This window comes from Pleurodeles waltl, chromosome 11 (genome assembly GCF_031143425.1).
Source record: "Pleurodeles waltl isolate 20211129_DDA chromosome 11, aPleWal1.hap1.20221129, whole genome shotgun sequence".
Lineage (NCBI taxonomy): Eukaryota > Metazoa > Chordata > Amphibia > Caudata > Salamandridae > Pleurodeles > Pleurodeles waltl.
The window spans coordinates 682,645,564-682,663,601 of NC_090450.1; the positions used below are offsets into that span (position 1 = coordinate 682,645,564).

Sequence of the window (18,038 nt, forward strand, 5' to 3'; positions counted from 1 at the left end):
TTGCTGCCTCCTAACTGGCCAGCGCAGCCCAAACATCTGTCCCATTTGCCTCGCTGGAGCAGGGACTAAGAACAGATTATTCAAACTTAAAACGCACCCATCCGCGGCCTCCTCGTGATTGAGGTACTATTTCTCCTACCCATCCCCCATCACTCTCCCCTCTTCCCCACATCTGGTTTCCCAGGTGTTCTAGATGATTACAGTGTGCCCTTTTAAGAGGGTGTGTTTGGACAGGAAAATCAAGTTGTGCAATGCACATAAACATCACTCGAAATATGAGTGACTTGGGATGAGAATAAGTGGCCCTCCCATTTACCAACAACCTCCCCTCATGTTCACCACCCTCACCCTCCATCCTGTTCACCAACCCACTGACCATTCAGTAGTTCACCCATAGTGAGAAATACTGGCTTTGTCAAAGCTTGTTTTTCTGTAATCTTAATTTTTAACAGATAATATGGCATTGCAAGGCCTCTAACTCAGTCCATTGCACAGAGGATGGGTAACGATTAAGCAAAAAAGGTAGCTTGATATGCATATAGCATATAAAAATAAGCTGGAAACAATATGCATTGTCACTTTCAGGAGCCAGCAGCTTCCACATCATGACATGCTTTGCACTGGCAGTTGCTGAGACATCTTTTTTTTTTCTAGTTCATGCTGAGAGAATCACAGAAAACTTAAGGGGGTTCGCCTCCTCTTTCACCTTTTGATTCTTTCTTCTAAACCAGTGATGGTCCTGAAGCCACATGTTTGTCTCTGATCAGAAAGATATTTGTCACAAAACCATCTTGTGGGCCACAAGATTTTCCATCTGCGACTATTCTGGAGATTCATTTGCCTGCAGCTCCACAAGCAGAACATCTGGAGCACCCATGAGTATCACGTAGATAGTGAGTTTCCTTGGCACCAGGGTTTGCAGAGTTTCTAGAGTTGTTTCTCACTCTGGCACCACCAAGACCGCTACTCTGAGCTGCCTTAAAATATATATAAATATAAAGCACTGGTACGGGAACCCATATACTGAGTATTTCATATGTCCAGTTTTTAGTTGTTGTGAGTTCTGGTTTCATTGATATCCAATGTATTCAAAAATTGAAAAAAAATCATTGGTTATCAGTGATTAAAAATGTTTGCTCTTCTTTGCAGTTTACAAGATCGTGGAGATTGTTTTTCCAGTGTCTGTAAACAATGTTGCTTTATCCTGCCCCTTCTTTTCTGTTTTCAGTTCTTCCTTCTATTTTTCATGGTCCTAATTATTTTCCTCGAATTTGTTTTTACAAGCAACATGTAAATGTTTCCTCACCTCCAAGCCTGTCTCTGTTCCCAGCACCCAATTCCTCTTTCCACCGGGTTAATCCCACCCCTCACTAGTATGTGTATAGATGGTGATGAGTTTTCACCCCATTAAGTTTTTATTGCAAAAGGTTAATGGGGAGCTTTTAACAACCTTCCTGCTGCTCTGTTCTTCAGACAAATTAGAAAAATCTACTGGCGATTATGGTTTAGGACATGAGGTACATATTGTAAGGTGTTCTGTGCTCCATTATTGCAAGACAGTGCCACCCTGTCCTTTTCTTTGTCTTGAGATACCAAAAAAAGGGTTTGGCAATAAATGTGGTTTTACTGCCTGATCTGACCTATTCCTCCACTACATGGTTAAAGAGGAGACGTCTGCTAAGGAATTAATGTGCATACCTTTGGCTGTACGGTCTTCGGTGACAGAAAACTGTAACTGTGCTGCTTATAAAGAAGCAGCAAAGTTAATAAAGAAATGCAATTGTATGCATAATGACTTGAGGTTTTGCCTGTGCAATTTACACTGTGAATGAAGTTTATTCTGACATTACAGGACACGCCTATGTGATTATGTTATTTGAAAGCCAGTGCTTGCCCGTTAAACATTGTGTTTTTTTTTTTTTTTAACCATGCATGTAGGTCTTTGTTTATTTGAAACCAGTGCTCTTGTCAGGCTTGCCTAAGAGTTGCACATTGCTTTTTCCCTTGGTTCTGTACAGTGTTCACAGTGTGCATTTCCCATATTTGGGGAAAGAACAAGCACTGCTCAATATGTCTTCATTAAATATGATCACTGTAGTTTGTGCAGGTGATTTTACCGAATGTTAGGCCTACTTTCAGCACCATAATATTCAAGATTAATTTTGACATGCAGGCAGTGCAAATGAAAGTTGAGCTTGGTGATCCTGGAGCTGAATCATAAACATTTTCTGCGTTGGTATGCAGGGTCCGAATTCATCAACGCACCGCAAATTGTGCTTTCTACAGCACATTGTAGGAGATGCAGAGCAACGGCTGCCTCGTTGTGTTTTTTAGCTGCACTGTCTGCATGTCGTACAGTAGCTTGTAGAGTTAATGTATGTGCTGGAAAAAACGCAGTTTCATAAAAACTGGTGCATGAACCTTGACCCTGTGCTTAGGCGACGGAGATGTTTATAAATTGTTCCTTGTATTTGCGAATGATGGGTTGCGGCTCCTTTAGGAGTGCGTTCCAGACTATCTCATCAAAAAGTGATATCGGGACTGTTGGGTACATTTTTTTTATTGGAGACCATTGATTCTGGAGGTGTCCTTAGGCTCAGTCCTGATACCTGAGCTCTCCGAAAGCAAGGCTTCGTCCTACTATCAATGAAGGAGGATGACAGCATAGTGGTGTGTCCTTCCCTGGATAGTGACCCTGCTCATACTTGTGAATCTACTGGCCACGACCCAGAAATGTGTAGTAAGAAGTGAACTGAAGCAATATGTAATGAGTCATGCTGCCAACAAGGAAAGAAAGTAGTTCCAGGGGGCTCTAGAGACCTTCTGGGGGGTCAAAAGGACATGTTAAGTGGTCCAACTGGGAGTATTCTTCATATAATGATGCTCATTGCTAGAGGGTCCACTTGGAATGCTTTGATACTAACAGGCACTAAAGAAATAAAAGTGCAGCAGAATCTGATGCTTTCCAGTGTTTATTGAAAATCGAATATTCCCTCTGTGCTGTTTGACCTGTTGTAATCTTATTGGCAGTCATTAAGACATCAGTTCTTCTTGACATGGACAATAAGTACATGAATGCAGCTGGTGGGATGGTTTTTGGTACTACTGCTACATTCGACCTTTTTATATATTTATTGAGGTATTGCATCATCTCAAAATAGTAAAACGTACAGACTTCACCTGCATGCAATATGCTGGAACATGGCTCCCTAGGCAATGTCTTACTAATAGACTGGTTGTGGAAATTTCCCTTCACTTTTCCATCAATTCCCCTCATCCCAACAGTTATGATATAGTTGAAATTCTCTAAATCTAATATTATCCTGATGGCTAATGAGCGGCCACGGCAGTGGTGGTTCCTAGACCCCCCCCCCCCCCCTTCATTTCTTTTTGTTGAATCTCTTTATTAACATTTTTTTTTTTTTTTTACAATATAGTACAATCAAGGGGTAATGTCAAACAACATGATTTACACTGGGAACCACAATGGCATCTAAAGTAAACAAAATAAGAAAGTAGTTACATTATTCTGATAATGTGATGGAGTTATAGTGGAAGGTGCACTCCAGTAAGACTAGGCAATAGAGGAGATGCTAAAACTTAACCCCAAAAAAGAAAACATGTTCAACTGATATGCATCAGTTAACAAAAAGTAGCTAAGGCGATACGTTCTGTATGCTGTGGTTGTCCTAAAGTACAGATCCATGCTTTGTAAGAGACGTCCAACAATAGCTCCCCCCAAGTGAAACAACTTAACAGGCCTAACGGCCTAGCGCATCCCTCGTATCAGCAATATTCAGCAGACTCTGTATGAGGTACCACCTGCTAATGAATGAGTTGTAGGTGCAAGGGGCATTGTGATAGATAAAGTTAATCACAACAGTTGACCCCCAACGTTCGTCTATTCATCTGTGACAGCTGTCTGCGCATCAGCATTGCCATCCAACTCATGTGTGCTGTTAGACTGCAAGTCTGATAACATAGGGGGTCATTACGACCCTGGCAGTCGGTGGTAAAGCGGTGGTAAGGCCGGCGGAAAAAAAATGGAATGATGTCATCCGCCACTTCACCATTCCGACTGCCATGGTGGTGAAGATCGCTGGGCTGGAGATTGCGGTCTCCAGCCTGGCGGTCGTCACTAGACCGCCAACGGTATCAGGACCCTGCATACCGCCATGGATCTCTGGTGGTTGGGAACCGCCATGAGATCCATGGCGGTAGGCACTATCAGTGCCAGGGAATTCCTTCCCTGGCACTGATAGGGGTCTCCCCCCCCCCCCCGCTACCCCAAATGAATCCTCCCCCCAACCCCCCCACCGCCACCCCCCAAAGGTGGCACAAACCCCCCTCCCCACCCTGACCCCGAACATGCACATATACACACCCCTACATGCACACATACACCCCGACAACACATACCCGCACACTTACAGACATGCACACCGTCCGACCCGCACACATTTCCCATACACACAGCACCCCGCATGCATACACTCACCCCCTCTACACACACACCCCCATGCACGCACACAACACACAACACCCCCCACCCCCTTCCCTAACGGACAATCAACTTACCTTGTCCGTTGATCCTCCGGGAGGGGACGGGATCCATGGGGGCAGCACCGTCACCAGAACACCGCCACACTGAATCATGGGACATGATTCAGTGGGCGGTTTTCTGTTGACGTGGCGGTGGAGGTTGAGCAACCTACACTTTCCTGCCATCTGCCAGTATGGCTGCTGGCAGCTTTCTGTATGAAAAAGGACGGCGGCCTGCCAGCGGTCCTAATACGCGGCGCGGAAGACCGCCACCACTGGCGGTCTTCAGCATGGCGGTACCTCGTCGGTCTTGCAAAAAGACCGCCGAGGTTGTAATGACCCCCATAGTGTCCCAAAAGGTAGCAATGAGGTACTTTCTCAATCCAAGTGTGTCTTCACGGTGCAGAACCACACTCTCCGCCTGTGCCCAATTTAGCAGTGAGTGCTCCCAAGCCTCAATTGGCGGGGGTTCACGGGATTTCCAGCTAGGGATAATAAGGCGCTTCGCAACAATAAAGCCCACTTCTAAAAAACAGGAAGTTACCCTTTGTTTTTTTGCACCTGCAATTCAATCCCAGGAGACATATTTACCATCTGTGCAGGTCTGGGCGTTCAGTGCACGTAGATAGGCATGTTGTGATAGCCCAGTATGTATACAAATAAGGACAGGACAAAAGCATATGCAGCAAGTCAGCGTCTATGTGTGCACACAGCGGACAAGCCGTATCCGCTCTGCAGTAATATCTATTGATATTGGCTGGTGTAAGAAGTACCGTGTATAATATAAATCTGAATAAGCTCGAATCGAGCATTGCATGGCACGTGTCTTAGGCCTTCTAGTGGGGCAGCCCATTCCCTGTCAATGCAAGGGCGTGTCAGGTCTGCCTTCCGTCTCTGTCACAGGCTGTGGAGCTGATGAATAGTATGGAAACCGAGTCGGCGAATCACCACACTAGATGTTCACCCCTCCCCATCACGTCTAGATATTGGATCATGTGATGCATAGGGGGCTTGCTGATCAGGTCTCCGCAGCGGGCCTCCAGTATGAAAGCAATAAGTTGTGTTGTAAAAATTGGCCTGGAGGTAGGCCATCGTCCTCTATCAACATCTCATATGTTGCCAGATAACCGTCCCTGTACATGTCGCCCATTGTGTGTAAGCCCGCAGAGTGCCATGTTTCCAGTTCAGCTATCGATGTGGGTCCGCCAGTCCAAGGTGCTCCCAGCAGTGCCAAACTTCGTGCATTTGGTATCACATGGCTAGTGATATGGAGGCATCTGCGATGTCATCGATATGCCACCCCCAGTAACAAGGAGTCAGGCACCCGCGCTTGTGTGCAAGCGATAGATATAGAATAGAGGGTAGATACCAGCCAGGGGAGGAATGGCTGTGTCCGACAGATGTAAGGCAGCCATCCATTTAGCTGTCCCTTGGATCTGAGCAGCAAGGCAGTACTGCTCAAAATGCGGAGCAGCAAGTCCTCCCTTATACATAGGGGAGCAAAGCTTTATCAATGCCACTCTATATCATGATTTATCCTAAGTAAATTCTCGAATCTACTGGTTGAATGCACAAAAAAATGTGGCAGGAATATAGACAGGGAGATTAGTTAAAAAAAAATATATAAGAGGTGGGGCACAGCCACACCACCATCTTCAATAACGCCATCCTACTTGCTACCACTAGGGGCATTGTGTGCCAGAAAGCCACCTGGGCGCGTAGCGGCATTACAGCTCGAGTAAAATTGCCTTCAAAGAGATCATTCGTGGAATGGTAGACCCGCACCCCCAAATATCCGAACATATGTTGTTGCCAGTTGAGTCGCACCTCATCAAGCTCAAAACCAGAATCAGAAACTTCGGGAAGGAACATGATTTACTCAAAGACCAGAAAAAGTGGCACACTGAGAATGGATAGTAGCTAATATGGCAGGAATTTTGTGTGTATCTCTGAGGTAGATCAATATGTTGTCTGCATATAAAGGCAGCACATGTGTCCCATGACCCAGTGGAATGCTCCACGTCATCCCGGTCTGCTACATTGCAAGTGCCAATTGCTCAATCGCTAGGGAAAACAGGGGTGAAAGTAGGCAACCCTCTCTTGTCCCTCTGTGTATGGCAAAGGCATCTGAGATAAGTGGCCCCATCCTGACCCTGATAACAAGGTTAGTGTATAGTAATTTCACTAAGCGAAGAAAGCGGTGGCCGATGCCGTAGCGTGACAGCACAGTGAAAAGGTACCCCCTAATCCAAGGAGTCAAAGGCCTTTGCAAGATCTTAGACTAAACATCCAGCACGGGGCAATACGTGAGTGACCTAGGTCATGACTCTGAAGAAACAATGTAGATTCAGGGAGGTGTTGCGTGCAAGGACAAAACCATTTTCATCTGGGTGGACTAGAGACGGGACAAAGGGTGCTAGTCGGTCTGCAAATATTTTTACCAATATTTTATAGTCTATATTTAATAGAGCTAGAGGTCTGTAAGAACGAGTACAGGATCCTTTTTGGGTTTGGGCAGGGAGATGACCGTTGCCTCTCGCTGTGAGGCAGAGAGACTGCCAAGGGAAAGGGCCTCTTCATACACCCTCAACAAATGTGGGGCTAGTTGGGAGGCGTAGGGTCTTATATAATTCCACCGGAAGACCATCAGGACTCTGGTACATACTAGTGGCTAATGATTTAATTGCATCTGTGATTTCTGCCAGTACAAAGGGACCATCGAGATCCATTCTCTGATCCATGGTAATGCACGGCAGTGTCAGGTTGGTAAAAAATGAGTTATAGGCTTCTAAGTCTGCATCTGCTTGCGATTGATACACCTGTGTGTAATGTTGCGTGAGTTCATCATGAATGGCGTGTTATGTATAGAGGACGGGGCCTGCCTCGGAGCGCAGCACTGTTAAGCACTGATACTCCGGATAAGCCTCGCCAAGACCTGCCCAGCTTTGTCAGCTGTGGCATATGTGCGAGCCGAGCATGTGGCATAGTTAAGGCACCACAGTCTTTCTAATAGTGCAACGTGTTTCTGTCGTTTTTTCACTATTTCTCTTGCTGTACATGGATAGTTAGTTACCCCAGTATCAAGACCCATTAGCGTACACATCTTTGTTGATCAGTTGCTGTATTGCCCTAGATGTCTAGGCAGTGCCCCCTGTATTGTCACCTTAAAAGCATCCTACTCTATTAGTTTGGCAGACTCTGTGTCAAGATTAGCGTCAAAATAAGCCGTAATCGCGGACCCAGTGAAAGCTCGTAAAGGGTGGGTCCGCCAATGGTGTAGGTTGTAGGCTCCAGGTGGGTAAGGGAGGCATGTCTACCGCCCATAGTAATTGCAGTATTTGAGGGTTGTGATTGGAGTGTGTGCGCCCCATGTACTTCACACAAATGTTAGAGGGAAGCAACAAAGGAGCACCCACCAGCCTATCTATGCCTACATGCAAATTGTGAAGTACTGAGTAGAAGGAGTACACCTTTGTGATAGGGCCAAAGTCGACCAGTGCCATTGATCGAGGCAGTCTGTCAGCATGTGTGCATTAGAGGTGGGTGAGGTAGTGGGGGGAAGAAGTGATCAATACACTGTTAAAATTTACCAGAGAAACTATATTGTGGCTTGTCAGCGTGATAATGTATTCGAGAGCGCATGGAAAATGGCAGTTTGGTCTGTGTTCGGGGCATAAATAGACACCAGAAGGATGGGACGGCCGTCTAATCAGTCTACTGTTCTACAATAACAGCCCTCCGGGTCTTGCACAGTTTCCGCTGCTACATATGGAGTCCCAGATCTAATCCATATTAGGACACCGCTGGCGTAGGTGGAGTAATTAGTGGCAAAGACCTGTCTGCGTCAGCGCTGCTGCAGTTTGCTACTTTCTGCATATATGAGATGACTTTCCTGCAGCATCGCAATATGCGCAGAGAAGCGTTTTAGATAGGAATGGACTGAATAGCAGCGTAAGGGAGTATGCCTACCCATCACATTCCACATGAGTATATTAAAACGGGTCACGAATGACAGGACGTGATGCCCATACTGTGAGCTCACCACATGCGGGTGCAAGGGTGTAGCAGCGCATACATTGCTTAAGGATAACTGGAGAACCGGACAGAAAGGAGGTGTGAGGCAGAACTACAAACAGATAAAAAGATAACAAAACAATGTACATACCAGTGGAGCAGAGGAACGAAATGCTTTCCCCCCCCAAACAACAAATAATCAAACTCTGCAAGGGTTAACCATTCATAAATCTGATAGAGGGGAAGCTAGGCAGCCAGTGTGGAGGGCATCCCTTTTGGTAGAGGAGGAGTTCCCTGGGGGTCCTTCCACAGCAAAGAACCCAGACTATTAGGTCGTTGAGATAAGAGTGAGTAGAATAAAGGTGTCTTAAGTGTAGGCCAACCAGCAGCTCCATGACACCGACCCAACATCCTTGTGAGAAAAGGAGTACAGTAAAATTATACATTACGAGGAGAAGGTATGTCGATATATGCCTCTCATTGATTACAGAAATGTCAGGTAGTGACAATCAGGCGATCTAAGCATGATACAATATCATCAAACATTAGCAGTGTGAATCTAGGGAGGGCTACTGAAACCGTGATGGGGGCCATGTGGTAGAGAAGCCACTGACAGACTTGTCAGAGACCACATCAGGTTCCGAGCCCTGACCCTGGTTGCGTAGTACGCAGCGCTATGTGATGCCTGTCAACTCTCTCTTATAATTTGTTTCAGATCAGGTCCAGTTTTCGATTGGGAGATGGGATGTGTACAGGAGCGCCTGCCATGTTGCTTCGATTTGGCTCTGTTTTGTGCCATGATGCCAGTACACAGTGGCCAGTCAAACGTGTCCTCAGGGGAGTTGAAGAAGTGTGTCTAGCACTCGGTCGCCACCCTTAAGCATGCTAGGAAAAGGATGGCATAACTGATGTCAAGTTCTCGAAGCAGGTGTTTGACTGCAAGGAAGGAGTATAATTGTTTCTTTGTACCTGTATAGTATAGTCTGGGGAGAACATTATCTTTGCATTGTCTATGGTGATTTCTCTTAGGTTGCGTGTCTCTCGCAAGACTGCGTCTCTGTCCCCAAAGTGTAATAAGCAAAACTGAAATGGTCTGGGATTGGAGCCTGCCAGAAGATGGCGAGCCAGTACTCTTTGACTACGCTCAACAGAGAAGAACTGTGAGAGAGTACCTTGAGGCAATAATTGCCGTAGCCAATATTCCACATAGGCAACCACGTCCTGTCCCTTTGCTCCTTTCTAGATCCCCTTCATATGTCGATATGTCCACGCTGGAGGCTTCCATGCAAACTGAGCCTACTGTCAAACACAAGTTAAACCATTCCAACTTGACAGCCTTCAATTTGGCAGCATGACTCCTGAGGTAGCACAATGTGGACACGTAAATGTACCAACAGCCTGTTAGGGCATTTTAACATATTTAAAAGAGAATAAAATACCATTTACAGGGACCTGTAAGTCTTTTAAATTGAAAAAATGTGTTGTATGGTGCCATTCTCGCAAATGCCAAGTAGATGATTATTACCATATATTCTCCATCTTGTGCAATCAAAGGTGCAATACTCATATCAAAGTACTTTTGTTAGCTATTACAGCTTACAGGAAGGGTCATTTGCAAAGATCTTTCTTAAAGATCCTTGTCATCAAACACTTTTTTTTGTTGTTGTCATGAAACACTTTTTTTAAATTTTTTTTTAGAAAGGTGTAAAAAAACATACCCTTCTTCGCAGCAGTGTTCGCCTCCATGGGATATAAATCCAGTGCCCCATAAAATGATGTCTCCTCCATTTGAGCCTATACATAAGGCTTCATTGCAACACCTTTGATGAAAAAACTTTTTTTTTCTTTTTTTTTTTTTTTCGTAGCCATAAGATCTGCCCTTACAGTGTGTGATCTGCTGGATACTCCTAACCACAGTTTCCTCAACTTTAGAATATCCCCAGCTGGATCTGGAAGATTTTTCAGCAGAGGCTCTTCATTTTAATAGGTGGTGTTGCATGGCTATGGTTTCCTCTCCACTCAGCCCAGAAAGCGACTACCAGAGCTGCAAATGTCCAAGCGTGCTGACATCCGGTCCCTTCCTTTGGTACCTTTGAATGTAGATGTGTGCTAGTTACTGTCTTTGACAAGCATATTCTCCAAAAAAGTATTTCATTGTGCAAGGGAGTATGCCTCCGCCTAAAACAGCAGGGTTTAAGCCTTGTCACGACTGTGGCAAAATTATGTCTGTGATAGGTGCCCGTAAGGTTTGATTTCAATGCCCCCTGAATTGCTGGGTCCATGGGTGATACCAAAACAGACTGCAACATTTTAAGGAGGACAAGCTTTGGGCCCTTTGGATCTTTGGAGGCCTGTGGCCAGGTTACCGCCGCTGATCCACCTTTGGCGTAGTCTTTGCCTCCTTAACCCATTTCAGAGTCCGCCTCCTCTATGGAGCCAGCTAAATGCCTGTCACCATGATCTATGCAGATTCCTTCCAAGTCAACTCTGTGATTGACGCTGCCAACGCAATTTGAGGGTGTCAGTCCTATTGTTCTATCCAATTCCAAGCCAAGCCTGTCTCGACCTGCTATGCACTTATGAACATTGCACCATCTGCACCTTGTTGATAATATTGTTAAGCGCCTGTTGTAAAAAACAATAAAACTGTGATGTTGTAGATGGTCAAACATTGACATGTAATTTTAAATCATGAGGATATTTGAGTGAGTCCCATGGAATTGTTTGTTCTTTATGTCTGTATACCGAGGTTCTGTGGATTGGTCAGACTGGTGTTTGGCCCTGTGTTCTTTCTCTATGTGCAGCAATACCTGTCACTGGTGACATGATACTGCGAACAATTTCCATTTCCAGTCACACACCTAGGAAAGAGGTCTATTTAATCAATATGGATGTGTGATAATATCTATTAGAAAACAATTACCTAAGGTAAGTAACTTGTTACTTCCAAACTTCTGCCCGAAATCAGACTGGCACTTTTTTGGAATAATTGACACCAAACCAATCAAAAATGTCTTTGCCCCTACTCACTGTTCCTCTCATCCTTATAATCTAGAAGCATCCCTGCCACTTCATTCACCCCCTCACCCCCAAGACACTGCATCCCCCCTCTCTTAAGTATTGTTTGCTTTGGTTTACACAGAAAAACCATATTAATTTTGTTGACCCTTCACTCCCTATTGAGTCTGTGATAACATCTGACATTATTCCAGTAGCCAAATAAAAAGTATACTCTTTTCATTGTACCTAATCACTGACCTTGGCCTGTATCATACTAGCTCTGCTCTTGAAAATAACTCTAGATATTCACAAACAAATACATATTTCCCACTCTCCACCAATTCCAAATTGTTGGAGATGATCACTATTACATAAGCGCCCATGACCTCTGCACTTACTGACCATCTTATTTTCTTCCCATCTGTGGATGTTTTTGAGTATCTACTTAACTTCTTAGATTAATCAAATGCCAAAATCTGCTTGAAGACTACATACTTAGAAAAAGTAATGCAATGTCATACATTTCTTTTACCTCAGCTCAGTCCCTTTTGCCATCACTGTCCTATGAGGAAGATGGAATTCAGAAATCTCATATATATTACTTAAGGATGCTCTTCAAGTAAGGTAGGAATTCCTCTCCGTAACACCAACTGGCCTCAATGAGTCCTCACAAAATACAACTAATTTGCTTCCCCTTATTCTGTTACCTACCTAGACTGTGAAGGTACAAATGATGACAGACCTTCCGTGATTCACAGAACTTCTGCTGTAAACAGATAACATTGGACTGAAACTCTGCCTTCAAATTCCTGATGGTGGAACTCAAATTGCTTGCCCCATCCCCCTTAGAATACGTATAGTATTTTGCCCACTACTTCATAGTGATACGTCCCTTGAACAGTGCATGGGCAATCTACCTTGCCCACCAAGTACTATCCTCCAATAACATATTTGTATGTGCTTTCAATTTTCATTGGGGTGAACCTCCCCAGAAAAATGCAATTTCTCATTTCTCCACTTCCCCCAAAAAAAGATACAATACAATTTTGCAAGAAATTCACCTATGATGAGCATTCCTTGAACTCCTCTCCAAAGAGGGAACTCTGCGGTCTCATAACCCAATCTCTTATTGATCCGACCCCTTTCCGGTCCATCTAACATTGTTTACATTTAAAACCTAGGTTACCCTCCAACACAAGAAAAATCCTGATATGGGCTTATAACATCTAACTTTACCTATCTAGCACCACCAGTCTTACATTCAGCTAACTTCAAGGGAACTCTATCACTTCTCATTATGTGATAATGTCTGAAAACCTAAATTAAAAGACAAATAATTGAAAGCAATCAGCTACCTTGTACTCTAAAGAGATTAATGAAGAAAAACATGCCCTTAGGGCAGAGGTCTTCAAACTGGGGGGCGGGCCCCCCAGGGGGGCCTGAAGTGATCCCAGGGGGGGCCCCAGACTCTGGCCAAAATAAATATTATACAGATAACAGGCCTTTGTTTTAAGCAGAAGCATGTTATTGCAGTTTTAAAAAGCTAACAGTACTTAACTGCAATGTTTAAATAGGTTTAGACATATTTAAACATTGCCATGTTTATAAAATAATTGTGAAAAATTCTAGGGGGGGGGGGGGCAAATGATTTTTATTTTTCAACTGGGGGGGCGCGCCATTAAAAAGTTTGAAGACCTCTGCCTTAGGGGAATAGAACATGGATGACATCGAAATCTATCAGTTTCGACTTGGAAACCAATACTCAGACATTCAAATGCACAATAAGGCATATTTTTGTATCTAAGACTACCTCCTTAAAAGACACAAAGATCAAAATATATTTGCCATTGTTCAGCAGGTAACCATCCCACTTCTCTTTTATTTACATTGATCTAGACTTTAAATGTGAGGAATTTGTTGAATTTTTCCAATATGAAAGTAAAAATAAACTGATTTTAAATCAAGATTAAGATTACATCTCAGTGCTTACTGGATGAACCTGGTTAATTTCTCACTTGCACAGCGCACATTTTCTCTAAATTAAGTTAAATCTGTTCTCCTGGTTTATTAAAAAAAAAACAAAAAAAAAAAAAAAACTTCAGCACCCCTTGAAAGTGTAAACAATCCCACCTGTCTCAGATGTGGTTTTCCAAGCAGAGTTAGTGGAGGCATCCAAATTATTAATTTATGGGTTACAACCACCCCTTGATGATCTCCATTCTGCTTCAGGTCAAGCAGCAGTACTGAGATGGCTACACTCAAGTAATTGTTGATGCCTTTTGAATTCTTCCTTTTCATCCTTCTTTCTTTGTAGGCAGCCTTTGACAGATTCAACCTCTACATCCTAAAGGAAATTCTTATAGACCAAAAAGGGTTGAGGGAATGGACTTGCATCGGCTTGCCCCTTGCTTAAATATATTTTTCCCACAACCGGTCTGCTGATAAACTTTTTTTTTTTTTATTCTCTTCTCTAGCTAAATTTCCACTCCAAGCAATGGCCCTTGAGAACAACCACACCAAGGTGACCACTGACCTAAAACTGAATCTTATTAAAACTAGTTATTTTCTAAATTGACCCTCTGATTTCACCATTCTGTTTTTAATCGTTATTTGATTACACCCTGCAGTCAAGTGTAGTAGAGCCCTAAGATTCATTCTTGATTGGATGCTGAACTTCTACATTTGTAGGAATGTGACCAGAAATGCACAGTATCAATTAGGTCTCTTGGGAGGAATAAGCTCTTACGTCCCACAGCTTTGCCTAGAAGTGGTACAATCCTTTGTCCCATCCAGACTACACCAAGGAAACCCTGAACTCCCTGCAGTACCCCCAATTCATCTTATTTCTTTGAAAGCTTCAAAACTTACTGTGGCAGAAAGTGTTTTGCTCAACATCCAATCTCCTCCCACATCAATGGCTATCAATTGAAGGTATATGAATCATTGTAATGGCTTACCAGTCTGCAAAAGTGAAAATCATGTGATGTTTCTGTCCTCTTCAAAGATCTGAAACTCTTCGATGATCTCCATGTGTTAAAAAAAAAAAAAAAAAGTAGGACCATTGCACAATCCTTCTCAAGAGTTTCCTTGTGTGTTTTTATCTAACTGACACATCCTTCTGATTCTGCTTTCGGGAGAGGTTTAAAAGACCTTCACATTGCCAGGCATCCACTGACAAGGATCCACACCCTCCCCTTCAGTTACACAGTTGTGGAATGTATTGGTGCTTTATGTACTGCACTGGCCATCCTCACTGTTCTTATCAACAATGCTAAAGCTAGATGAACTCTTACTTGTAAATATTTGATAAACACAACTCTAACATGTTAACAGAAAATTTTGGTGTACTTTTTGTATTGTTGTACAACATGTATCTTCTCCCTGAAATTCTGTTTCCTGTCTTTAATATGTAACCTAACTCAATCTGTATTCATATGCTTTAATGCCACTATTCAAATTGTTTTCTGTATATTGTTATGACTGATGGTAACTGTAGGGGGGGAGTGTTAATTCTCTGTATATTTTCTGGAAATGTTTTTTGGTTTATATATTACTTTACATTGGGAAAGTTTATATATATATTTTTTTATTATTTTTATTTGAAGGAAAGAAAACTGGGTTTACGCTATGAGATACAACAGAGCTTAGATGTTGCACAATAATTGATTCAGGCAATTTTCTTGTTCCCAAATAATATACCAACAGGAACATTAATGGCGCTTTTACTGCCACTTCGTCATTGAAGGAATACTCCTCTCAACCCTCATCAGTCTCCATACTCCTGACTCTCCCTTGTATTCACTTCCATTTCCTGTCCCCTGGCAGAAGCCCAAGCCCCGCAAACTTTTTCCCATTTTTTGGGGGCATTCCCTTCCTTTGCATATAGCCTTCATAGCCCTCTGGCACCTGTCCAGGTCGAGCAGCCAATCCGGAGGGGGACTACCCCGTCTCTCGCTATATTGCTTTTGGCTACTTCCGAAGCCAGTCGCAACCAAATCCCCTGGTATCTGGGCCACGTGTCTTGCATGTTTATATCTTAACAATCTTGTTTACTGTCTTTACTTTATTATGTAATTCACAAGTATCAGTGCGCATATTTTCTTACCACTGCATGGAGTGCTGTAATGCCTCCGGCTCGTTCATGCTATAAAAACACAACATAGATAAGTGGTGGAAAAATAGGATTGCAAGTAAGTAATCTTTACCTTCTCTTCCTCTGTGATTTGAGTGGCTGAACTCTGTGGATTTCAGGTAATATGTGCAATCTGTTAGCACAGTATAACTCCACCCCAAACATAACAATCAGTAAAATAGATCGTATGTGATGAAGCAAGTGTGTGCAGCTTTGCTATCAGGTTGTCAGGTCCATGTGGCCAAATTCCCAGCAGCATAGTTTCCATTGTCTTCATGCCAAAAGTGATGAGAATGTATTTGGTCATGGCAGGTTATATTCAGAAGTTAAAGTGGAATGTGATAGGGCAGGTTTTAGTCGATGAAACATTTTAAATGTGATGACCTACTGTGTATCTTTTTTCCAGGATGGTTTAATACAACAATGTGGGGAGGCCATGAAGGAAACCATAAGTGTGAAAACAGTCTGCAGCTACCACACTGCAGCTGGGACGTATGGCTTGGACACTGTGAAGAAAAAGTAAGGAATTGCCTTTCTTGCTCCTATTAGTTAACTTTTAAGCGCGTGGCGACTGCGTTCACTTTAACACCATTGTTTGTAGCTTATTGCCCTGCCGCTAGCTTATCCATAATCAACCAAGCCATCAGCACGTTATTCTTTAAACTGCCCTTTTTAGTTTCTGCATTTACAGTATCTATCTATCCCTTACCCTACTGCCACAGACCTGCCTTACCATGGCGCCTTAGCAATCAAATTGCCTCGCTGCTCCTTTATCTAGATACCCTTCTAGAGTTATTTTTGTAGAAAAATGCCCCCCAACTCTTTCTTTCTGGATAATTGCTTGTGTATGTGATTTGTGCTGGATTCTAAATTCAATGCAAAAAGGTACCTTGAAATGGCAGTACACAGATCCAGAAAGCAGCGTTTGTTGTCTACATTGTGAAAGCTGTAGCAAGTCTTCATTCTTGTAATTTCCTATACAATCCAGCTCACTTTTGTAATTGGCATCAGTTCTTCTGTTGTGAGGAGTCTTGATGACAGAGGATATATATAAACTGCATTGCCAGAAACTAAAAACGGCTTTGCAACTCACACAAAAGTGCCACCTAAAGTAAATTATCATCCTTTTTGGAAAGAGTACTTTTAATTGCCCATGTAGGATTTGTTTCATTGAAGAAAATGTTTTCAGTGTTCTGATCAAGTGGTATGAGTTTTGTGGTCACTTGGGTTGAGTGTCATGCTCAGTTGTATAATTGCATTAGTTTAAATAGTGGTGAGGGTAAGCATTAGAGGTTGGTTAAAGATAATTATAAAACTTAAATTAAGGTTCGGGGAGTTAATACTAGATCAATGTTGAGAATAAGGAGTTAGGTTACGAATAATTATTTTAATTTAAATAAGTGATAGTTGAATTAACCCAAGTTGTTTATTTAGCTGTAGGGTTCGAACACCTGGGTTGAAATACCTGTAAAACGCATTTAAAATGTACCTGAGCAATACAGTTGCTGTCAATGCAGTGACAATGTAGTTGTACCTTTTTAGGTAGTTTATTTTGATATAGCATCCTGCATACCCTGTGCCGCTTTATATTAAACTAGCATTAGAGTAAGAAAATTATATAAAATAGAAACTGACTTTTCACCAAACTTAGACTTGGAGAAAGGATACTACTACTATAAGCAGAACTACACCGGCAGCCTACTGTGAGATATGCTTGCAACTAATACAGCTGCACTTATTTAATCACAGTGGAGCTTTTTCTCTATCATGAATGGACATAATTTAAGGGTCCGCAACTGAGACCCCTGGCTTGCCCCTTGCAACCCCTGTCACTGCCTTTGCGACCCCTGGCGTCAGAGTTGGCAAAATCAGTGGTAGGAACACAGCAGCAGTTTACCCTTATAGATGCCGGTTGGGGCTCCATTTTGCTTGTTTTTTTTTGTCAGTTTTTATTACACTAATAGTGAATAATGCTACATTAGTCATTATTAGATAATCCAGAATGGAGCGCAGTTAGCTGGTATATGACCCCTCTGGCAGCTTAAATGTATGTTGTGCGCGTGATTGAGGGTGAGCGTGCGTTTGTGCGAGAGAGAGAGTGTATGTGTGAATGTGTGTAGGCAGGCACTTGTCTGTGAGTGAAAGTAAAGGTCAAATGGCGTGTGATGACACTTCTTACACCCTTGGCATTTTAGTGAATTGACGTTCATGCTGTTGTGAAGGATTTTCAGTTTTAAAATTACTTTTTGAAAATATGCTTTTGTCACTTAACATCTTCTTAAAGCTGTTTGCCCTTAAAACGTTATTTTCCAGAAAATAGTGTGTTTTTGCTCCCCAGCTGCTATTGCCC

The 18,038-nt window shown here is 42.9% G+C and overlaps 1 protein-coding gene across 1 annotated transcript in view; it reads left to right on the top strand.

Annotated features, from left to right (window-relative positions):
- The window catches only part of GMCL1 (germ cell-less 1, spermatogenesis associated), a 556,440-nt gene that overhangs the window by 118,878 nt on the left and 419,524 nt on the right, over positions 1 to 18,038 (top strand). Inside the window, exon 5 of the mRNA XM_069214203.1 lies at positions 16,095 to 16,207. Within this exon, the coding sequence (XP_069070304.1) occupies positions 16,095 to 16,207 (113 nt within the window). The remainder of the gene's footprint in view (positions 1 to 16,094; positions 16,208 to 18,038) is intronic.